Raw genomic sequence first — 26,294 nt, forward strand, 5'->3', positions numbered from 1 at the left:
ACTACCAACACCCACCGTTTAGTCCTTTAAGTTACTACCAACACCCACCGTTTAGTCCTTTAAGTTACTACCAACACCCACCGTTTAGTCCTTTAAGTTACTACCAACACCCACCGTTTAGTCCTTTAAGTTACTACCAACACCCACCGTTTAGTCCTTTAAGTTACTACCAACACCCACCGTTTAGTCCTTTAAGTTACTACCAACACCCACCGTTTAGTCCTTTAAGTTACTACCAACACCCACCGTTTAGACCTTTAAGTTACTACCAACACCCACCGTTTAGTCCTTTAAGTTACTACCAACACCCACCGTTTAGTCCTTTAAGTTACAACCAACAACCCACCGTTTAGTCCTTTAAGTTACTACCAACACCCACCGTTTAGTCCTTTAAGTTACTACCAACACCCACCGTTTAGTCCTTTAAGTTACTACCAACATCCACCGTTTAGTCCTTTAAGTTACTACCAACACCCACCGTTTAGTCCTTTAAGTTACTACCAACACCCACCGTTTAGTCCTTTAAGTTACTACCAACACCCACCGTTTAGTCCTTTAAGTTACTACCAACACCCACCGTTTAGTCCTTTAAGTTACTACCAACACCCACCGTTTAGTCCTTTAAGTTACTACCAACACCCACCGTTTAGTCCTTTAAGTTACTACCAACACCCACCGTTTAGTCCTTTAAGTTACTACCAACACCCACCGTTTAGTCCTTTAAGTTACTACCAACACCCACCGTTTAGTCCTTTAAGTTACTACCAACACCCACCGTTTAGCCTTTAAGTTACTACCAACACCCACCGTTTAGTCCTTTAAGTTACTACCAAACACCCACCGTTTAGACCTTTAAGTTACTACCAACACCCACCGTTTAGACCTTTAAGTTACTACCAACACCCACCGTTTAGACCTTTAAGTTACTACCAACATCCACCGTTTAGTCCTTTAAGTTACTACCAACACCCACCGTTTAGTCCTTTAAGTTACTACCAACACCCACCGTTTAGTCCTTTAAGTTACTACCAACACCCACCGTTTAGTCCTTTAAGTTACTACCAACACCCACCGTTTAGTCCTTTAAGTTACTAAAAGCCAACTAGTCCATTTGAAATTAAATTCTTGAACTACCAATTTCAGACTTTAAATGATATCATATTTTCCTATTTTCATGGCACCATGTTTCGAAATGCAGAAACCATATACTTGCAGCACGCATCCCTGTACAATAAAACTTGACTTTAGTGACTTTATGAAATTCACAACTACTGAAGAATGCTGACGATGCTAACTTTACTGATATACTGTCATATCCGACATATTGATTTAGTCTCAAGATGTGTCGCTAAGATTAGGTTTCATCGCAGATTTATTCCATACCCGTCAGCCTCTAACATCCAGTAGATTTGTTATGGACAACATCTGTCAATAATGACATGGTCTGCTATTGTCTATACGACAGTATGCTTACATTCGTCAGAAAATTCACTCGTGTCCTTGCAGCTTCGTAATATCCTATTGATCAACGCAATTAAAGCCTGTCTGAATTCCGGTATTACAATAAAGCAGAAGATACCCTTGTAGGCAAAGTTCACTGTGTAAATTTCACTGAGCATTTGGAAGATGAGCTGTTGATACAAGGTTGATAACGAAGAGCCTTCCACCAACGTCAGTCGCGTTTTTATGAAATCATGCGGAAGGCAAAGAATCATAAACACAATTGAGATGGCTAAAACGTATAGAGACAGTCGCCGGGTCTCCGTGTATTTCTTAGGGTCGAAGCTGAGCAGATACGTCTTTTCCAACTGAATTTGCACATGGCTAGATCTCCGGGAACGAATTGATACTGAGTTATTTAAACTGCGGATATTTCGCTGCTTGATTGTTTTGCAACAAGTTAATTTGAATATGGTCAGAGTTATCAGTAAAGTTATAGAACATGCTGGCATTATAATAGAGAATACTGCGTCTATCTTCCGAAGTAACATGACGTCCTTGGCGTTTTCCGGTATGATTGTACACATTGGTCCTCCATGTACCAGCAGTACCGCACTAGTCCAAGTGTGGTAGAGATGTGCAACAATGGCAAATATACAAATGGTAACAAGAGCACATTTTGTTCTAAATGGGTTACACACCCTCCTCGCAAAATTAGGATTATAAAGCATACTGACACGCTCTAGAAGTAAACAAACGACCATCCACCACTCCAAAAAGGTAGTTAGAAAGTGGCAGTAGTAGACGATCTGGCATATCCCAGCTACGTTGTTTATGTTGTAGACTCGTGCCGAGCCCCAGTGGACCATTTTTGTAGTAAGATATACAGTGTCGATAATACAGAGAGCAACAATGTACAAAAAAGTTGCTACTTTCTTCAGCTCCGTCCTCATGGCGACGCTGATAGCTGTGACGTTGAATATGACACCAATGGTGAAGAGGATGGGTAGTCCATACTGTTGAAACGTCATAATGGCGCGTATAAACGTCATTGGTAGGCGAGGACGGTGGGGAGGGGGGTAGTTAGGAGGATAAAAGTAGGGATCAGTCATATTGTATATGCTCTGGTTACCGTTGTACGGGTAGATCGGGTACAGTCCGACGGCTGTCACATTCTCCATCTCCATGGCTACAAATTCATTGACCGCACGCATTCAGGTCTTTAGACTGCACCTGAAACAACAAGCCAATTTGGGTATTAATTGTCTTCATCAATGCATTAACTTTAAAAGCAACATTTATCTGTGTAATTCGATATATAAGGACATTTTTTAAGTTACGCGATTTCATAAATATAACGTAGTTCTAAAAAAGCGTTTGTAGTTTTTCAACCAAGGTAAATATATATAACAGACTATGTAAACGCTAACTTTCAATCCAAACAGTGTGTTTCACAGGGAATGTCTTGTACGCATGTTTAGTCGCCATTTTCCAATTGAAGTCGAGATAGCACAGTGTTATATGGATTGTGTATTGCTTTCACTAATAACTGACTGTATTACGATATTGACATGGTGCTTGTGTCAATGGAAAAATGTGAAACATGTTTAATTCTGAAGGTAACAAACGCATGCGTTTTATGAAAAATCGTCATGAAAGCTTGAACAAGTGTTTTTAGAGCGATTATCCCATTTTTAAATATTTCATAGAAAAAATACAATTTATTTGTTGGCGTTGTAATCATTACTATAAGGAAAATCTGATGTCATTGACATACAACAGAGATATAATCCCGACATATAATGTGTGATATATCACCTGGATGTAGCGAAAATCACTCTGTAATCTTTTCGACAGACAAAATCAAAAACTATTTTTTTTAAAGTTCAATATTTTCTTTATACTTTTCTGAGCTTGGCAATCTCTGCATAGTATTTTGTTGGTAAGAAATGTACAATTAAAACTGTTTGTCTGTTGGTCTAGCTTCAATGCAATGCACAAGCCATCAAATTATAAAATGGCTTCCTAGAGAACAAAATGTTGGTTGATGTCTTGGTCAAGCCACAGCACCAGCTGTTTAACTCGAGTTGAAGTGTATATATACTGATCAAGTGATATCTTAAAAGATTTATAGGCCCTAACTGGATTCAATAAGTTTGTTTCAAAGCCTTGTTGACAATACTATCTGAAATATCACTACATTCAAACCCTTGTAAACCCGTGCCTGTATTGATTAACTTCATATTGTCAACGACGTCAATACTTGTGACAATACATATATATTCCTGAATAGGCAACTTCTTATGATTCCTATTTCCATTTTTGTCATCATCCTTAATTTAAAGAAAAAGAAACTAACAACAAATAAAAACAAAAACAAAAAACAGTTTAGTTTGGCAATTTCTTTTTTGCTTTATTATTATTGATCACAATTGGTCAACTACATTATTATGATTGGTCAACTTCTTTGTCACCATTACTCAAGAACTTTAAATTATTACCATTGGTACAGAATTTTATCACCATTTGCTAAGAACTTTATCACCATTGCTCAAGAACATTATCACCATTGCACATGAACTTTATCATCATTGCTCAAGAACTTATTAATAATCACCATAGACGAACTACTCAAGAACTTATTAATAATCACCATAGACGAACTACCTCAGGATGACGTTGGTGTATGACGCTACCACTTTATCATAAAATATAAATATTACCATTTCTACGGAATTTAAAGAAGTTTATTAACTGAGCTCGAGTTAATCTTGTTTATAGGAATAGAAAAGCTTTTAGGTGTTGGTAATGTAACTGAACATAATATCCTTATGTTGCATCATTACTATTCGATTAGTTTCATTTATTTTATGTTTAATTATATATATATAAAATGTCGTAATTAGTAATGACTTCAGATATACTCCATACATACATTGGATTATAATATATGGGATTAAAATGTACGGAAATTTAACCGGATAAACTTATGTTCGAAGCATCTATATAGCATTAATGCTGAAAATCCTATAATTCCTAGTGGAACGGTTTAAATCTACTCAAGTCATTCGATAATATATCCTATATCGTTTTGACACCGAGGCGCATTACCGCTGCTAAGTAATCCCATTTCGATAGACTATTACAGATACGTATATGAGGAAACACAATACATTAAAGCTAGGATGCAGAATGTATGTGAAGTGGAAAGCACTAATCCGAATTAGTTCTTAAAAGTCTTTATATGTATTGCAGTCCCCAAATGACGTTCAGCAGGAAAATTCATCAGTCTTGCACAGAATATATTCTGCTGCTGAGTTTGATCTGTCCCTTGAGGCAATACTTCGACGTGAATGGGCATCCATGTTTTTGTAATCTTCTTGAAACGATATTGTACATAATTTGTTCAGCACATACATATTAATACATATCAATGTAACATTACAACACCTTACGACCAGTAATAAAGAATCTTACTGTGGGAAGGGGCATTGTACAACACGCAGGGAAAACGGGAAAATAGGTGGTTTAGTTTGTAAACAGAATATTCGGATACGCCACAACCAATAAATTAATCAATGGAAATCTGATACGTAATGAAGTAATCGAATAAATAATTATCACTAAAAATGAAAGTAGGAAAGATAACGGAAAAAAATAATATATATTATAGTATAGTTTAAACAAATTATTCCTATAACGCATAAGTCATGTGGGGAACGCATACATTGTAAGTCATGAGGGGAACGCATAAGTCATGAGGGGAACGTATAAGTCATGTGGGGAACGTATAAGTGACGTGGGGAACGTTTAAGTCATGAGGGGAACGCATAAGTCATGAGGGGAACGTATAAGTCATGTGGGGAACGTATAAGTGACGTGGGGAACGTATAAGTCATGAGGGGAACGCATAAGTCATGAGGGGAACGTATAAGTCATGTGGGGAACGTATAAGTGACGTGGGGAACGTATAAGTCATGAGGGGAACGCATAAGTTATGAGGGGAACGCATAAGTCATGAGGGGAACGCATAAGTTATGAGGGAAACGCATAAGTCATGAGGGGAACGCATAAGTCATGAGGGGAACGTATATAAATTTTGAATAATTCAAATTTATTGTAATAATAAGTAATTGAATAGGTAATGGATGAATCGAACTAATAACAGAATAAGGAACTAGGTACCAACTTCACGAAAGTGTTTACAATATTATAGATTTCCTGTACAGCAAATTATATAATGTTTTATACAAATTATATTATTTGAATTAGAATACAAGACCTGTTCTAGGGGATAATTTTAAAGCATATAAAAATGATGAAAAGCTTAGAAGTTATGAATATGTAAAGTTATATCAGTTATATCAGTATCTGCCTGATATAAACTTTTTCCCACTAGGCATTCTTAAGTAATACTAGTTCCCTGAATTTGTATCCTCATGTGTAATGTTATTAGAAAATTTAGAAAATTAATTCCTTTTACTGTCATCCCCAGTGCCTTTTAAAAAAAGTTAAGGTAACACTTGTGTAAATGTATATAATTAAAAAAAACCTTAATATAATCCCATTTGAATGTAAAAATACTTATTATTGCATAAGCACATTTCTACACAAAGGAATAATTACGATATCGCGTAAAAAGGGAACCCTTATAGGATTTGTATGTATATCTTGATTAAAACAAAACTTAACAGCGACAGAGATTGCAGCCGAGGGTATAATGCTTTTAACTGATTTTCGTCAAACTATTCAAAAAGAAAACATGTTTAATAGAACTACGTTAGTTATACCATGGCAAAGTCAGGGCCAGCACACATTGTATTGTTTTATTGAAGACTAAGTAAATCATTATACCAACCATAACCAACCTTATAACAAAGGTATATTTAACACCATTCAACAGCTTATACCTATGTCAATAGCCATAAACACTAGTTAGAACCTGAAGTACATGTATACAGCTTCAAAGATAAAATGCAGAGTCAAGCCCTTATATCTACAATAATAACAGTTAGGACAGTAAAAGGACAAAACAGTCCTTACACCTAACAAACACCGATCAAATCTAAAAAAACAAATGGTACGTGTTAAATAAACAGACATCAGAAGTAACGAATCATTCCTCCAAACAGTATAACGAAGACTACACCAATAGGTAAAACAATGGACAGCACAAACAGTAAGCTTGTCAATGCTCAACAAGTTAGTGGTAAGTCCTTATACGTAACCCCAAAACAACTCTAATATCATCGAAATGTTATTAGAAGTTCAACTTTCTCCTCAGAACAACCCCATTATGAGTCCAGCAACATTGGTACATTCTGTAACGGCACCAATATGTGTCCCTATGGTGACTTTAACATCGATATACGGAAGCATTGGCAGTTTCATCTGTTGGAGTCTCATTTTGTCAAATATAGTATAAACAATACCCCTTGAAAGGATCGTTTGAATACAGTTGGTAACAATACAAAACAAACCTTTGGGACAAATTACGAAGACAAACCTAGTTTACATGTCTGTCCATCTACAGACCTCTGGTTCTCTTTTCCCAATCCTTCTAACCTTCAGCGAGCTCAAAAGCCTCCCAAGGGCATACTTCAACGCTTTCGAAAATGTAAATAAGATGAGTGAAACAAAATGTTTCATAAAGGGCCGGGTATTGCCTAAACATGTGACATAGGCGGGAAGGCATATGTTAAAGGGAGGTATATTACCCGTGGTCTTTACGAGGTCATTTATATGTGTAGTTAACCCTGTTATAGCACGGGATCCTTGATTAATGTGACGGCTCGAGTCAATAAAGAACAATCTTGGGAGCATAACGTCAGATCAATATCTACTAATTGGATCCGAAATGGACACAATGTAGGAGGATAGCGGGAAACCGAGTAAACAACAAATTACAGTTTGATAAAAATAACTATCATATTTCTCAGTAAGATAGACCCTATTTAGTCCGTCCCTGACACACGACTGGCGCAAAATATATTCTGGTTAGAAATGGTCAGTCCTGTCTGTATGGTCAGAGGATCTTACGCTTGGTATTGTGAGTTAGCGATCTCATTTTAGCGCATTTTGCACCAACAAAAGCACTAACAGATCATTGTGCTCACTGCAGGTTATCGCTACCTCAATTAAAAATTATTGCGATTACACGATTCATTATGCGGGTAGCTTCATCAATATAGAAAGAATTTAATTTTAAAAAATATATAGAACTAGTTCTGTTTGTATTGCTTGCTTAGAAATAATACCCGTAGCCATCATATCATCTGAGCTCAAATTAGTTTCTACATAACTGTACCGATGTCTTCATTAACATTTAACTTTTGTCTCCACCAGTCATGCTTTCTGCTATTTGATTTCAGTAGACAAATATGTTGTTCAGGGTTCACAGGTCAGGTCTACAGTTTCACTAAGGCATCCCTCGAAGTTCATATCCATTCCTTGTCATTAGCATGAGCAAAATACATAGCGAACCAAATTATACCGTTGCCCAAAGCCTGACACACTCGTGGAGTAAGTGATGAATTTGATAGGGCATTATCAGACAAGAACAAATAATGATAAGAAATTTATGATATATGATCACATTTGAATAAGTACCAAATAGTTGGCTTGCTTTTGCAGATTTGTAGTGAAAGCCAGACCGAATTGGAAATCGACGACATATCAATCAAATCAATGTAAAGGTACAAAACTGACGTAATGCAAATCATTTAAAGTGCAGCATTGCTTGATAACAGCTACATGATAACAAGCCTGGTCACATTATCGATTTCTTAAAATATTTGAGATAAAACTCTGTCTATAAGAAGGCATTAGTTTCGGTTTTACTTTAGTTGAGTATTGATGGTTAGCGGCGGATTTTATATCTGCTCGAGGTAAGCCAGTGGTTGTAAAATTGTTATCATGCGTAGTGTGTTCAGGTTAAATGTGACCGTCGGTGGGATGGTGAACTTATAACGGCGTCTTTTAGCAGTAATATTAAACCCAACCGGGAGAGTTTTAGCCTGGCTACAAAAACTGCATGGCGTAAAATGTAAGGGTTAATGAACCCAGGAACTCTATAGCTATTATCAATAGCACAGAGAGATGTTCTTTACTACCCACATGTGTATGTTGTTTACGAAAATATTTTTTCGCTTCCTGAATTGCTACCTTTTTAGTCTAGGTCTGTGCATATACTGTAAAAGTACTTATTTTGGTGATCGAATTTTAGCACTGAATGGAATTTAGTGAAGTTAACAAGGTTAACAGCCGAAGCCATCTAAGGACGTGCCATGCTTAAGAGGTGGGGAAAGTAGTGGTACCCGATGATTAGATCCGACGGCACTCAATTCGTTGCAACTAATGGAAAGCTCGTGATAATACTCATGGTAATATGTATTTTCAAGGACAAAAATCATAGTTATGTAACGGCGATACATCTCGGCCACACCGTGATGCCATTCACCCGAATAAGATAATGCGATCACGTAATAACAAATAGACCACTAGCGACTTTAAATTTCATATGTAAAACAATGTTACATAAAGAGATCATGACTAGAACAATACACTCCGTGTATGAATCAATGAACGGAGCTCGAACCCCAATCACTACACAACTGGGTACAGTTGGCCATTAATGAGGCTAGTTTTCGGTACATATATAGCTAATTTGGGTTTGTCGGTAAGGCTTCTGTATTCCGGTCAGCGAACTGACAAGCGATAAAGAATCCGTTTTATTTCATTCATTTTCCAACACTTTGACTAGAGAAATTAATTAATAAAAGTATTAAAAGAATGAATGGATAAAGTAGTTTTTAAGTCTCATTTAGTAGAACTCTCTCAAGTAGAATATTCTTTACAACAAAGCACAGAAACGATCAAATCCGTTCGATATTTATGCATTCATTTTACCAGAACCGAAATTTGCATGGACTGCCCCTGTGTACAATTGGTTGATTTGCTTTATCAAGAGTATATCTTATTACGTATACATCCTCCACAAAAAACATACCAGCTCCATAGAAAACACACCGGCTCCACAGAAAACACACCAGTATTTTAGTGAGACGCAACACAGAGTTCGTTGGAGGTTCCATTACCCTTGCGAAATATTAGTCCGGGAACGAAAAATGAGCTTCCCACTTTCTCATCAACAGAATCACCTCGTAATAACAAACAACTAACATCAACCCGCCCAAAAACGCCATTGTTTAGTGGTTCGACACTGGATACCATCGTTGTACTAATGTTCCAGGGAGTTCAGATTTATAGAAATCTTGTATCGTGTTATTTTGGTCGCTTTTGAAGTTTTAACGCAATTAAAACATGAAAACTATCGTGATCGAATCAGCAGAATGTGTTTAATCCTCGTATCATGATCATTATGGGAGCAAAATTATTACATACAAAAAAAGACTAAAGATACATTATTTCCAACGCCTCCAGCATTTTTGTTTTATCTTTTTTTATTATCAACAAATCTTTTCTAAATGTGTATTTTGCTTTTCTTGATGGAATAAATGATGATTTATATCAGCTTTACTTTTCTAAAAGATATTTTTCATCAGATTAGCAAACACGAAGAAGAAACAAGTTGTCTATACAAACTTATTGATGTGAATGTTGAAGATCGTTGTCTGCAATATAAAGGATTATAATACTGCATGAACGATTCACGGAAGTAGTCTTATCCTTAACATGAATTTTATTGTAAACTCTTTCATTGTATTTCGATAATAGTGGTATTGTCAGCCCCATCAGGAGTTTTAAGACGAGAGGTCGGACTTGATCTATGTTCTCTAATGGTTATCGTGTATATTATATCGTAAAAAACGCACGTTTTTAAAGAAAAAGAAATAAAAAGGAAGTCAGCCAAATGTCTTTCGTGACCATAATGATACGCTGGAGAAGAGTTTTTCTTTTTCTATAAAATAGATGTCTACGGTAAACAACCATGTTAAACACGTTTGCATGGAAACGAATTCTAACAAACACTGCACTGAGACATCTCAGAGGAAAACGACCTATCAAGTTGAATTACTGGAGTGAAAATTCAGGTCAAAAACGTAAATTTCCGATAAATCTTAATTCTTTTTGCGGAAATATTGACGGTTTTTATTGCTTCTGTAGATTTGAAATATCACACCATTTATTTTATGTTCAAATAGAAACATTTATATTGATGTTTATGTCGCAAATAAAAAGTGTAAGCACTTCACGTGCATCATCTTAACTGCTGATAATTTGACGTGCACTTAAAATTAGGATCTGACCACTCTACGCCAGTCTGTATAGGTGTCAACTGTCTTGTTTTTTTCACATAAAGAAGGTGTAAGGTTAATATCAACACGTGCCAACATATTTAGCCTAAATGCCACTTTGTACTAACATTTACAACAGCGGTAAAGGTTAAGTCTATTGTTAGCACGATGTAAGACTAGTTTCTATCTATTGATATCAATGCGTATGCCAGAGGGAAGGCCGTCTAAAAATGTTTCCGCAATTGTTTACGCACATGTGCTTAGTGCACGACAGCCGGACATATTGTAGAATGCATGTTTATGATTTATTTTACCATTACCACCGTTTTAGTTACCTACGAGCGCTTTTATTCCAATTTTGCTTATGAATTGGTAATAAGAACCTACTTAACCACTGTAAGGTTGGTCAAGCGCTCAGAAAAAAGAACTATTGGGCTAAAGTTCAAACGATAAATGCAGCTGAAGAAGACAGTTCTAAACAATATTATTGGTAGCTCTCAGACATGCAGCAGACTTCTTTAGCGGGCTAAAATGAATTCAAACACATTTATTCTCCAATGTGCCAAGTTAGTTGACATCTCGCATGTTTTTTTTTATGATTTTCTTCTTCTGAATCGGGAATAATATACGTTTTAATATGTGTGATAAATAACTTTAGAACTTCATAAAGCAGCTATTTTATGATAAAATGACTACAAATGGATATGTCAGAAACGCATGCCTCATATAGCGCCGAATAATGATAATTTACATAAAGTGTCTGCTTAGAATTTAGGAGTACCAGTTAAAATGCAAATGACAGAATAATTTCGCCACACATATTTAAAATTTGATCGAACTAATATGTTTAAAATGGAAAAAATGATGAATTGACATTTCGGAATTGAATATCATAGTGAATTGAATCGAGGAAGTCATGTGTCGCGTCAGACGGTCCTAATTTGATGCTTATACAACACTAATTTCAAGGTCGTTGTGGTCTAGTTTACACCTGCCACTGGCTGCGAACTGTCTGTACAGCCATTTCATTAGGACATCATTCGGGGTTCATTTGGTAGGGTTTCTGCTTGTCAATCCAAAAGGAAAAAGACTTGGCCCCGTGGTCGGATGTATCAGCAGCACCTTAATGACTGACCTGACCTAATTTGAGGTCAATGCTTACCTTGGAAATGTCACCACTGTGATAATTTAATTACGACTTAGTAATCACCACGTCCGGCTATTCGATTTACACCCCTAGTGACTGAAACGGCCTTCACGTCGGTGTGTGCCGAGATATCTGTTCCGTATTTCACTCTTTTTCTTTATTTTAGTGATTAAACAAACTGATTCATAAGCATTGGACATATTGTGATTAATTCCATCCACAAATAAGCCTTTCTTGACTTCAAAACTACTGTAATATAACTTATTTTCGTGTGTAACGACTGTTTCTAAGTAAGTTAATATAGATTGATATGGTTCTCATCACAGGGATCTGAAGTTGTATAACGTGGTTTTTATCACAGGGATCTGAACATTACACGTATAATGTAGTCCAGTAAAAATACGAAAAATAGAGGCCTAACCTCCAAATAATTGCAACAGAATGTGTTTTCTGTTTTTTTGGTTTGGATTTTCTTAGTATTTTACCATAAAAAAATCGCCAAAAATTATCGGAAAGTCGCTTTTTCAACACCCGAAAAATACGAAAATCACCCTTTTTACCACCTTCAAAGTACAATATCTGCTATTTTTGCAATACTTGAAATATGAAATCGGATCTATAGTAAGACAAACTTTAGGTTAGTAGAAATAAGTTGAAATGATACAATAATTTCAGTAAATCCAAGAAATAAAGAAGGATGAAAACGGCCCAAAACCTTTTGAATTTAGCTAGCATTACAGTTTTTGTTCTTTTTTAGATGCAAACATTTATAAAATCTTACCCTGAACAATATAAATTTATGTTTTATGTCTTAAAGGATTACCTTTGGCAACATTAGCTATATAAAAAACAACTAAATATTAACCTGTCAATTTGACTGATCGTGCCAATTTTTAGTGTTGTTATACTTAAATTTTTGGCTAAACGCCCATTTTGGAAGCTAATGTTTCGGAAAATAAAAAAGCAAATGCTTCCAAATATGTTATATATATCCTTTTCTGTATATTTTGTACTAGTTATTTATATCATTTGTTGTAAAGACGATATAAATATGCACATTTTATTTAGTAGTTAAAACTGCCTATCACGTTAATTTGGCTGAATACTAAAATATGTAAAAGTTCATAAATCTGCAATACAAAAATCTTAATTTTTCGAATATGCTTTTTGTTTGTCATAAAATTTTGCCAGTAAATAAATCAGAACTCTGATGATTTTCAGCTATAAAATTTAAATTGAACTTTTATTTTATTCCTTTATCTCATTGAAAATTATGTAACCGCCATTTGGTTTCATTATGGAAAAATGAAAAACTGACCTGTTCAAATATTTGATCAAAAAGAAACTTCAATCTCACTTTATAAAGAACGCTCTATTATGGTGGTAATTTCTATCAAAGGATTTTGCAATCTGATTAGTCACAGAATAGATATTCACATTTTTGATATCTCAACTGAAATACTTAACCAATTGGAGAAGTTTACTCCAATTGGCACTTAATGAGGATTTGATCGACCTCACGTCTTTTATATTTGGGGATATCGTGATATAGTTGTTTCTTTTAGGTGAGAATAGCCTACATAGAATCTGAATTAATAACTATCTAAACACTTGAGACGGTACTTACTGAATAATTCTTGAATAAAAAGGACATATTATTCAATTTTGACTTCGAAATATCCTTGGAAAAGGCCAATAGACCAACTTTGAGCAACCATGTTATCTCAGGTAGTGAAAGTAAAATGTTTAACTTTTAAAGTCTTTAATCAAAAAGTTTTATTTAAAAAGATTCCACCAAAATAAGTATCAATGGTATTGTTTATAATAACAATTTTATCTTAACAATCCAACTAAAGCATATTTGGCTGTTACAAGGACATTTGCATATTGTCATACTTTTTCTCTGTGTTGATTTCAACTTATGTTTTTAGCAATCTGTGCTTATAACATTCTTGCTATACAGTAATTTTCTGGTATCTCATGATAACCATGTAAGTAAATATTTGGCTTCAAAGTTAGCAAATTATGCAAATATCCTTATTTTTCTGATTTTTGGGGGTCAAGAAAAACATTTTCCCAAATATTTATTTGTGGCGACTTTTTTTCTTGTAGAAAACAAAGTCAGATCTGTATGAAAAACAAAGAAAAAACTCTTTGGTGTTTTTTAACCAGTATACAGTAATTTTCGCTAATATCTAAAAATATCTAAGCTTCGATCAATGCTCCGTCGCTATCTGTACTTGCTATGTTCAAGTTACCCGTAAACTGTATTTTTTTCAGATTTTAATTTTCAAGATTATTTATCTTTAACCTGGGTATAATGAGATGACAAGAAGCAATGTTCCGTTTTCATTTTTTTTTCAAAACAAAACTTTCCGTAAAAATCCTCAAGATGCTAAACCGTCGACTAATGGTACTTTTTATCTATTGAAAACAGGAGCAGATAAAATAGTAATTTTTGGCATTAACTAAAGTTACTTTACACTTTTACCATCACTGAAAAATTGAGCTTCTTATTTTACTTCAATGTATAATTTATCTAGGCTGCGTTGGCCGAGTGATTAAGATGTCCCGACATATTACTACAATACCTCCACCTCTGGGTCGCGGGTTTGAATCCCTTGTGGGACAGTTGTCAGGTACTGACCGCTTGTCGGTGACTTTTCTCCGGGTACACCAATATTTCACCATCAACAAACCTGATATGTCCTTAAAAAACTAATAAAACCAAAACTGAAACAGCATCCCCCAAAATAATCCATGACACTACATAAACCATATGTAGAATGAGGTACTGATTACTCAAACAAAACGAAAACAAAATGAGTTTATATGTATTTTTGTATTAATTAGATATATTTACACAAACTTTCAGATATCAATTATTGTCCAAATGATAATTTTTATTTTGTGCAGTTGAGCATCGTTAAAGAAATGGCTCTGATACAAGGCATACGCTGTAATCAGATGAAACAAAAATGTGGAATATTTAGCAAAGGTTTGCCATTTTGACATGTTAGTGCAGGTAGGTTAAACAAAAAAGATTATGCCGTTTGAAATTTGTTTTTGTTTAAAAAGTGGACGTATTACTTGTAGTATTTCGATATGCAAAGTTTTCATTTTTTAGGTTCCCCTTAAAAATACAAAATGGGGTCATGTCACATCCAAAACTTCATAGACATAGGCCTAGATAATTACTGCGGTAAATATGTTGGGTAAAATTTGGGAAAGTGTTACATAACTGTATGCTGCTTACAAGTTAAGAAATAAGGAGCCATTTGGGAAATCAATAGAGGTCCATTTCCCCCTTGCTTTTTGTCAGTTTTGAAGTGCTTGTGAAAAGTATAGAAAATATGTGATATTTATCTCAAACATGTCACACCCTGTATGCATATTTATCTCAAACATGTCACACCCTGTATGCACTAGATTCAAATATCAAGATTTTATTCTGACATCAATTACAGGCATTGAAAACATTGTTTATTTTTACTATTTTGTTTCACAATAATAACTGTTACAGACAAAACTGTGCACTATTTATATGGTCACCAGTGTATTCCCCATACATTTCCCTACTTTTTGCATATGATATGGCATATATCTAAAAAAAACAAAAAACGGGACTTTATTCGTTCTTTATTACTTGTCTCTATTTTACATTTAGCGGAACTTTAGATTGCTTGAACACAACCTTTACAAGCCGAATTCCTTCTCTATGTTTATTTAGTCTCGTACAATATTACCATTCTCTTATTTAAAGCTTTCCTTATTCAAATAATCTTGTTCCATATGCGCGGGTTTGAAACTGATGTTTATAGTCTTATTGAATGATTTACCATTGACCAACGAATGCTTCAATCTAAAACAAGTGCCTTTATAGTATCATTTATAACACGGGTTTATGGACATATATGGTTTTCATTTCTATTTCTATCCTGTGACAATACAGATCAAAACAAAACAAGCTGTTTTCAGTACTGCTGTATCAGAACAGAATGGAGAGTTATCTGCTTATACATGGAAGCAAGTAAGTTTGGGAAGGACGGCTGAAAGATTCTAGTAATAAGTTTGTTCTAGACCAATCACAGAATAATCGATCGCTAAGTAATCTGTATAATGTGATTAGGAAGGCCGTATTCACGTCATTTACACAGACGTAACACCGTTATACAATTATGGACCTCCACTGAGGTCGAATCTAGATTGAAGGACCTTGTCTGATTAACATTTATCAGAGCGGTGGTAAGGACATGCATCCATCTCTTTGTAGGTCGCGATAATTCACTGTGATATCTAGTATGATGTCGTATCCACGTCGTTAAGACATAGTTTACCAGCAATACAATACATAATCCAGCAAATAACTACCCAGTCACTGGTCTAACAAGATCATTGACATTGTGATCACACTGACTACCCGCAAGTCATACCACAGAGCATGTCAAACAGCCCATTAAATCCATAAAACACAATGAATGCAAATTTGAAGAGCTCCAGACGCGAGAACCGACTACATAACTGATAGTGAAGGCGACAGAACGGCTACTGCATTATGATGTGTATTGAAAATGGAAATATTTGTCATCCTCATATAATGTTTATTAACACCCACGAATCGTATTTGCATTTGTCGTTTTATTTGAAACACATCGCTACAACCTCCCTATTCCTTGTACTAAACACGCATAAAGCGATTACGTCATTTAAACTTAATACTAGAAACTTTTTAATGATAATCATTGGAATATATAAGTCTCTTTCTCTTTTATCGGAATCTTTTGTTTGGTAACCTTATCAAAAGTATAATCATAAGAAATCTGAAATAAATTTTCATTTATTATGATATTTAACGAGTTTTTATTATTGCGATTCTTAGCGAGCAAATATTTAAGATAATTGCATCAAATCGCATATGAATTGAAATCAATTATAAGTTATTCTAATCTTGTATTTAAAAGCAAACTGCCGGTGAATTATGCCATTTTGTTACTCCGTCCGCAGCTGCTGAAATTACTTCATTTACTTTATATCACAATGAACTGTGCTACTTATAATCAATGAAAACAAACCTAAAACAATGTTTTAGGCCTTTGGGTTTTACAAGAAACAAACATTGATGATTTCCAATATGGTAACTCGTCATCATGAACATTTATAATACTGTGTAGAACTGTTTAGCAATTATTCGAGATGATAATGAGGTGTTCTGTTTACCAGATACTATACATCATTATTTGCCATGATGTGTTTTAAAGACCTACTAATAACACATTAAATTGTACTGAATATCTTTTCATCGTGCATCATACATTTATCTTTATTGAACCTTTTGAAATCTTAAAAAGAAAATAAAAAGACCATTTGTTATACACTCCTGACTATTATTTACAATCATCATATGAAAATTTTAATGCTGATTTCAGTAAATATTAATAATAAACAACCTCTATAATTTACACGAAAAATCAATGTTGATGAAAAATAACTAAGTGAAAAATGTTAACTTTTATATCCCTAACCTGTGCTTCTATGACCCTGACCTGTACTTCTATGACCCTGACCTGTGCTTCTATGACCCTGACCTGTACTTCTATGACCCTGACCTGTACTTTTGTGACCCTGACCTGTACTTCTATGAACCTGACCTGTGCTTCTATGACCCGGACCTGTGCTCCTATGACCCTGACCTATTCTTCTATGACCCTGATCTGTACTTCTATGACCCTGACATGTGCTTCTATATTCCTCTGGGAAATTCAGTATACAAGATAAAGGTTTCATCTGGGTTTTTTAAATGATTAATTCATATTTTTCTCAATTTTTTTTCCATCCTAGTATCAAGTTAACACATAATATGTTCTTTGATTTCAATGATAGATGACAAATGTCATAGAGAAATTCTATATCGATACCATCAATGAAAACAACTTTTTCATTTTCTGTACTTTACCAGTGAAGTTTCTAACTTGATGGATTACATTTTCGAACCAAATGCAGTTTCTTATGTATCGCCAAAGGCTCGTACCTAAATTGGAGATGTTGGCTGTGACAGCGTTATTAAATAGGATTAGGAGCGTGATACCACTAGTGGTAAATCCGATAACTCTACAACTAAAGGTTTTATTGACACAATGCAGAGGGAATCAGTGTTTAAATCAACTACATCCCCAAAGGTCTGTACCAATTTATACACTCAACAAATCTAAAACCAAAACGTTTCAATTGGATTTCGTTTTCTCAGAGGTCCTTCGTTTTGCTATGTGACGTGTCACTATAATGTCCCACGTATATACATGCTTGTAAATGAAATTCGTTATTACTGTATGTAATTTACCACGGTTTGGAGCCACAATCAAACAACCTGCTGTGTTAGGGACGTTTTAGTTACAGAATGACTCCCTCGTGTGCTAAAACGTCTCCATTGAAATGATTCTTCTGACTCGCTCATTTCTGATATTCTTGCTGTAATTTGTTAAAATGATACCGTTAACTTGCCTAAACAAGCTTTTGTATTATTCTATGACAACAATTTTCAAAATTGATGCTTTAATGTCGCCTACACATACAAATTTTGCCAAAAACATTTTGTCTTTGAATAGGATGGAGGAACGAAAGCATTACAATAAACCACCTACTATCGACATGATACCTATCAGACTAATGGGGTACAGAACAGAGGAATCGTCTGACAGCAACGCAGACGTATCACAAATGTCAACAGTCTCGAAAATCAATTGAAGAGGAGGAACCACTTATTTCACTGTAATAAACAGTGCTTTAATATTTTTTTAGAGGGAAAGGGACATTTTCATATTTAAGTAGCATATTGTAAGCGATGCAAGATTTTTTTTTAACATTTCAATTTGAACCTTTCTGATGCGAACCCAAGGAAACCATGGTAAGATGATGAACTTAATTAAGCTAATATTCGAGTAATGTTTACTCGAACCAACAAAATATATAAGGAGGGTTTTCGTGTATTTGAAATCGATTCTATTTAAACAGGTTTAGCTGCATTTCAAATGATTGAAAGTCCTTCTTTATGTATATACATATCAACATTGTGTTTGAAAGGGTACAGTGAAATGTCAACAGAAATGACAGGTAAAATACTGTCAAAGGGATGGACAAATCGGTTATTTTAAAACTTGGTTAATAATGGATTATAAAAGTAACAACTTACATGAAGTATCTCCATGTGTGTTTTACTTTCTATTAACACCCAGGTTGTTTAAGGGACGTTGCAGCAATAAGTGATGGAGAAATCCTGGAAGTCCATTGTTTACAATAGATATGTAAGGTTCAGTCGTCATTTGGTACGGAGGGTGACCTCGATGAAGGAGGTAATATTACTCCTACAAACAACATGCTCCTTAACATATTGTACTCTTCATGAATCTCCCATGATGGTGGGGCCGCGGTGGCCGAGTGGTTCAGATGTCTCGATATATTACCACAAACCCTCCAACTCTGGGTCGCTGAATCGAATCCCATGTAGGGCAGTTGCCAGGTGCTGACCGCTGGTCTGTGATTTTTCTCCGAGTATTCCGGCTTTCCTCCACCAACAAACCTGGCACGTCCTTAAATGACCATGGCTGTTAATAGGACGTTAAAGTAAAAACAACAACCCATGATGTTTGTGTTTTCTATATTTACCCTGATTTATTATTGGTTACGACCTCCTCACTGAGGCTGATTTTTACTGGTGTTTCTCTGAGATAGTTGTACTTTAATACAGAAAAGTCTGATCGAAGCGTTCTCTTTCCTCATTTCAAATGAATCCAACCGGTAGAAACGAAAATATACTGGGAACTAATATTTAATTAATATTTCTTAATGAAATCGACAGGACCTTTTTCATTTCAGTATTGTAATACTGCATTAAATCGGATGACAGGAAACCAGAATTCCGCACATCGGATGTGTTCTAAATTGATTTCAACTCCTTTCTAAGCTAATAGAATATTCTTGTCAATTTAGTGTCAGCACGCTACTTAGACAACGCCAAAGACCACGTAATATGATTTGTAATTGGCTACAATCCTCGCGTTAAGTACGGATGTCTTAAGTCGCCTATGTTTCCGCTACATACCCTATATTAACAACACAAAATCATCTCACAGAACAAAGACTATTGCCTGTCTTTGACTAGGGACAATATTTCAGATATTTACAACTCATCTTGCAGTAAAACAATCAATTGTATTTAACGCTACAATCAATTATTTTCATATTCCACCATGACAACTATCCGTAAAGCAAAGTGGAAAGCAGCGTGAGTAATGTAAAAAGTAAAATCTGGGGATCATTCCGTTACGTAATGCAATATGCTGTAAAATTATCACCAGAAAGACGTAAAGTGTAAAGGTCGAACCTATATTACACCCTCTAACTTTAGTGACCGAATTGACCTACATTGTATGTTAATGCCTGATCGATATCTTTACCTTTACAAAAGCAACATTACTTTCTCTGTTTTGCATACTAGAAAAAACCGTTGACTTTTAAGTTCATAGAATACGTGAGGGCTATTTGAATGTTTCTTTACTTAGTTTCATGTTGTCAAGTCCGTTAGATGTCTTTCCAATGACTGCTCCACGTTTGTGTTGTTTCTGACGTTATGTCACTTACAGACAATGACTTGACAATGACTTGGTACCTTCCTTAAGACAAATAGGCAGTACAGTTTGGATGCTGACAGATTTAGGTTATATTTTTACAAATATGGACGTTTTCAGTGTCGTCAGCATCGTTGTCTAAACCCTAAGTACCAATACATTCACTCTCGTCCGTCATTCGCACCCTTCTCTCGTCACTTTCAGATCTAATAAGCTATTTAACTTTTTATTGGTATCAGTAATTACATCACCAAATATCTTTATTCAAATATTCTTCCTTTCACTACTGTTTTTTTTCTTTTCACTTCAACCCTTTCATTAGCAATTACTTCATACAAATATTCTTTTTTTCAATATTCTCTTTTTTCACTTTCACTCATGTTTTCTCTCTCGCGTTTATATCCAGAGTTCATACCTACTCATACACATAAACACTTACTCCCATGCTTAACACCTTACATACAATATTTCCACTATTTTTTATCGTTTTTCTTTTTTTTTTTTTTTTTTTTTCTCTCATTTATCCCCCTTTTGTATTGTTAAATGTTTCGATGTGTTGACCTTGAAAATTTGCTTTTCTGTCTTTAGTCTCTTTTCATCATAGTGCTTTTCGTCGTTCTTTTATTTCATTTCTATGTGACCTTTTAGTACAATGTAGCCAATGGTGGATCTTGCCATATTCGGCTAATATAATATGAAAAGTATGATTAACGAGTTAAGAAAAGCATCCAGTAAAAATGATGGGCGAAGTGCAAGAGTGATTGGACGATCCCCTACCGACAGATTGCACTTCCCCCAACATTCTACTCATGGCATATTAATTTGTGTTACATATAAATATAACATTACATTGTATGTACATACACAGTATGTATCAAGGCCTAATGCAGGTAGAAGCTAGAGGGTCAAAAATCCCCTTCATAGGTATATATATAGTTACAATATTCTCTAATAAATTAATATAACTAAAATCCTACTCTTAATCTCAATATAACATATTTAAGCAGTCCGTTCCGTGCGATTTTTGTAGTATGACTTAAGACCCTTAGTTCGTTTTCAAATATTGTTTTTACATTAACATTTTTACGTTTTTGATCACTGGTATGAAATGCCTTAATTATAAATTGAGTATCCTATTAATGTTAACAATATATTGGTTTCGTAGTGGGCTGATTGATTAATTTTATATCCAGTTATGATATATTTTAATTTCTTCAAATTTACTGTGTATCCAAATGAATTAATTGATTCTTCTATATTACTCCAAAATTCGTTAAAGTATTTGCATTCAATGAAATAGTGAAGATAGTTTTCTTCTACGTGACATACGTTACAAAGATTACTTTCCTCAATCTTCCATTGTTTTAAGTGTGTTTTAGCTGGTATAATATTATGATATAGTTTCCATCTAAATATCTTATGTTGATTATCTTTTAATTGACTGAAAATAAATTTCATAGATCTAAACCTGGTTGTGTATATTCAATATTAAAGTCTCTTTTCCATAATTCATTAGTTATAGGGAGAATGAATTTGTTTGAAATGCCTATCTCATATATTTCTCTATTTTTTAGACTTGAAATTTCGATGAGGCATGGGTATTTTTTTTGAAACAGGGTATATTTTGCTTGATGATTTAACGCTGTTTTTACAGAGTTTTCACTGATTAATTTTATTTTCCATTCAGCTGGGATTGCTTTTCTTTATTTGGGTTATTTCACTAATCCAGTTCCGTTTATCCAATAATTTTGTGTAAAATAATAACTTCGTCTATCCTCATTTCTTCATTAAGGATATCGTCAACTGTTATTAGTCCACTATCTGCCCAATTTTTGTTAATTAGCGCTTTATTATTGAATTTCATATTTTTGTTCCCCCAGATAATTTCTCTTCGAATATCCGCATAGTTTAAACACTGTTTTTTACTACCTCCTCCTAATTTCAACCACGAATTCAAAATTGATTGATAGAAGTCAGGAATATTCATATGTTCAGGAATATTATTTATGTTTCCCATGTTCATCTTTAATATGAGTAAGTTTTGTCCAAAGGTGTTATAAATTGCTTTGGGAATAACTTTCCAGTTTTCGTTAGAGTCGCTTATTAATCGTTTAACCCAGTTAACGTTTAACATATCGATGTGCGATTCAATATCACGAATACTCAACCCTCCATATTCATGTTTTCCTATTAATGTTTTCCTTTTAACTTTCTCCCTTTTCCCTTCCCAAATGAATTCAAATAAAGCCTTTTCTAATTGCTTTAATAAGCCTATACTTATTGCTTGAACGTTTGCAAGATATGTGATTTTTGGGATTAATAGTGACTTTATTACTACTATTTTCCGAGTAAACTTAACTTTCTTTTTTTCCAGTTTTTAATCATATCATCGATTGAAGTTTTTTTGCTTTCCCAATTAAGATTATTACATACCTTTTTGTTAGTTCCAAAGTAAATACCAAGTGATTTTATTATTGTCTTCCAAGTTATTCCAAATTTATTTGTTTGTTTTCCCTTATTTCTGCCCAACCACAGTCCTTCTGTTTTACTTTTGTTGAGTTTTAGGCCAGATAATATCCCAAAACGCTCAATTTTCTGAATTGCCTTAGTAACTTCATTGTGCTTTAAAAAGAGTGTAGTGTCGTCCGCAAGTTGGGCTATCTTAATGTGTTTGTTTCTAATGTTGAATCCGCTAATATTGTTATCATTTCTTATTTGGATCGCCATTATTTCGACTGCTAGGTTATATTTTTACAAATATGGACAAAATCTTACCGGCTCACACGCCACTAATACATTAAGATACCGATATATACCCTTTATATAGCATATCGGGCCTAGTTCGTACTTTAGTTGCCTCATACCAATCATGCGGTGAGGTCATATAACGGTGTTTGACCCATTGTGTTTCCTTACTGACGAGACTAGTGAATGTTCTTCTGTATTGATCTTGACATACTTTAAGACTTAGTGGTCAAGAACAATATATTATAGTTTGTAGATGGAAATATATAATGGTACTACTGTGGGTTCCCAGTGATCCATCAGCCAAACTTTGAATGAAGCCATTAAGCACCATTTAAACACTAGTATGGTATATTTTTAACTTTCAAATTAATTGCATACTGGGAGAAATAAAATTACAGTTTGCCAAATGATAGAAACTTCAATTGAGTGGCCTTTCAAACAAATTAAATCCCTTACAGTTTTAGGGATAATTGTAAAAAACCGTAATTCAGGGTAATCTTGGCCAGGGACATCTTCAAGGTATGCCAATATAGCCTTGTACGGCAATTTCCAGAGTAAACTATGGCAGCCATTGATAGAGAGTGTTTTTAACTGTGACAAACGCGCGCTAGTTATGTCGTAATATATAAAAAAAATACAACGGCATCAAATACTGACAGAAAGCAAAGACAGCTGAACGCTTTCTCTCACTGTCTTGCTTCAATCCTTTAGGATAATTAACGTCAGTCATTTGATGCCAACAGGTGTTGTTAAGGGGATATTGCGCACTTGCTGACATGCTTCCGACCGCCATTTAAAAAAACGTCCTTATTGCTTTTTAAAAATATTGAATATTTCATGCTGCCAAATAAAATGCATTTTGTTTTGTATCTCGAGTCTCAGTACAATGCAGCCAAGGTAAACCAAAACAAACTGATACAGTCATACTCATCTTCTGTTATCACTGAAGGAAATGTCAAAAACCAACCTTTGCCATCAAATTTTTTTACTGCAGTTAGCTTAACTTATTTCGATAAAATAACTATTTCTTCCTTGTGTGACTTAATTAATCATCAACGGGATTGTGATGTTAGGTCAAAGAACATGGAAAATGCTTCATGATGCTCTACATTTATATATTTGGTTTCCATTGTACCTGTCCTATTCTCAAGACACAATTGGTTATACAGTTGTATATCACTAAGTACATTTACCTCCAAGGTAGGAATCAGCACTCTCAAGGTTATACAAAGCTAGGAAATAGGACTCTCACAGTATATCAAGGTAGGAAACAGGACTCTCACAGTTATACCAAGGTAGAAAGCAGGACTCTCACAGTTATACCAAGGTAGAAAGCAGGACTTTCACAGTTATACCAAGGTAGAAAGCAGGACTCTCACAGTTATACCAAGGTAGAAAGCAGGACTCTCCCAGTTATACCAAGGTAAAAAGCAGGACTCTTACTCTTATACCAAGGTAGGAAGTAGGACTTTCACAGTTATACCAAGGCAGAAAGCAGGACTCTCACTGTTATGCCAAGGTAGAAAGCAGGACGATCACAGTTATACCAAGGTAGAAAGCAGTACTCTCACAGTTATACCAAGGTAGAAAGAAGGACTCTCACAGTTATACCAAGGTAGAAAGCAGCACTCTTACGGTTATACAAAGGTAGAAAGCAGGACTCTCACAGTTATACCAAGGTAGAAAGCAGGACTCTTACAGTTATACCAAGGTAAAAAGCAGGAAAAAGCAGGACTCTCGCTTTGTTATACAAAGGTAGAAAGCAGGACTCTCACAGTTATACCAAGGTAGAAAGCAGGACTCTTACAGTTATACCAAGGTAAAAAGCAGGACTCTCACAGTTATACCAAGGTAGAAAGCAGGACTCGCTTTGTTATACCAAGGTAGAAAGCAGGACTCTCACAGTTATACCAAGGTAGAAAGCAGGACTCTCACAGTTATACCAAGGTAGAAAGCAGGACTCTCACAGTTATACCAAGGTAGAAAGCAGGACTCTCACAGTTATACCAAGGTAGAAAGCAGGACTCTCTTTGTTATACCAAGGTAGAAAGCAGGACTCTCACAGTTATACCAAGGTAGAAAGCAGGACTCTCACTGTTATACCAAGGTAGAAAGCAGGACTCTCACAGTTATACCAAGGTAGAAAGCAGGACTCTCACAGTTATACCAAGGTAGAAAGCAGGACTCTCACTGTTATACCAAGGTAGGAAAGCAGGACTCTCACTGTTATACCAAGGTAGGAAGCAGGACTCTCACAGTTATACCAAGGTAGAAAGCAGGACTCTCACAGTTATACCAAGGTAGAAAGCAGGACTCTCACTGTTATACCAAGGTAGGAAGCAGGACTCTCACAGTTATACCAAGGTAGAAAGCAGGACTCTCACAGTTATACCAAGGTAGAAAGCAGGACTCACGTTATACCAAGGTGAACAGGACTCTCACTGTTATACCAAGGTAGAAAGCAGGACTCTCACTGTTATACCAAGGTAGAAAGCAGGACTCAGTTATACAGGAAAAGCAGGACTCTCACGTTATACCAAGGTAGAAAGCAGGACTCTCACTGTTATACCAAGGTAGAAAGCAGGACTCTCACGTTATACCAAGGTAGAAGCAGGACTCTCACGTTATACCAAGGTAGAAAGCAGGACTCTCACTGTTATACCAAGGTAGAAAGCAGGACTCTCACTGTTATACCAAGGTAGGAAGCAGGACTCTCACTGTTATACCAAGGTAGGAAGCAGGACTCTCACTGTTATACCAAGGTGGGAAGTAGGACTCTCACAGTTATACCAAGGTAGAAAGCAAGATTTTCACAGTTATACCAAGGTAGGAAGAAATACTCGCTTTGTCATATGAAAATAGGCCATATATTTGAATTGATATATTTTGCGCTCCGTTAGAGGTTTATCATTTGACACAATCATGCCATAATAACGGGGTGCAACAATATATATATTTTGTAATCCAAATATAGCATTTTTCTGTGTTTCAGACATCTTGAGACAGCTTGTTTCCTTCCCTGTGGCATGTCTGTTTTTTATCCTAACAACACGTCTTTAAGTCATAAACATAGGGTCGAGT

At 35.1% G+C, this 26,294-nt stretch overlaps 1 protein-coding gene across 1 annotated transcript in view; it reads right to left on the minus strand.

The window, feature by feature from the left end:
- Positions 1-1,180: 1,180 nt before the first annotated feature.
- Positions 1,181-26,294, minus strand: part of LOC138311031 (uncharacterized) — a 39,561-nt gene continuing 14,447 nt past the window's right edge. Inside the window, exon 2 of the mRNA XM_069252458.1 lies at positions 1,181-2,673. Coding sequence (XP_069108559.1) covers positions 1,455-2,654 — 1,200 coding nt within the window. The 5' untranslated portion in view covers positions 2,655-2,673 and the 3' untranslated portion in view covers positions 1,181-1,454. The remainder of the gene's footprint in view (positions 2,674-26,294) is intronic.

The sequence above is a fragment of the Argopecten irradians genome, chromosome 1 (genome assembly GCF_041381155.1).
Source record: "Argopecten irradians isolate NY chromosome 1, Ai_NY, whole genome shotgun sequence".
NCBI lineage: Eukaryota > Metazoa > Mollusca > Bivalvia > Pectinida > Pectinidae > Argopecten > Argopecten irradians.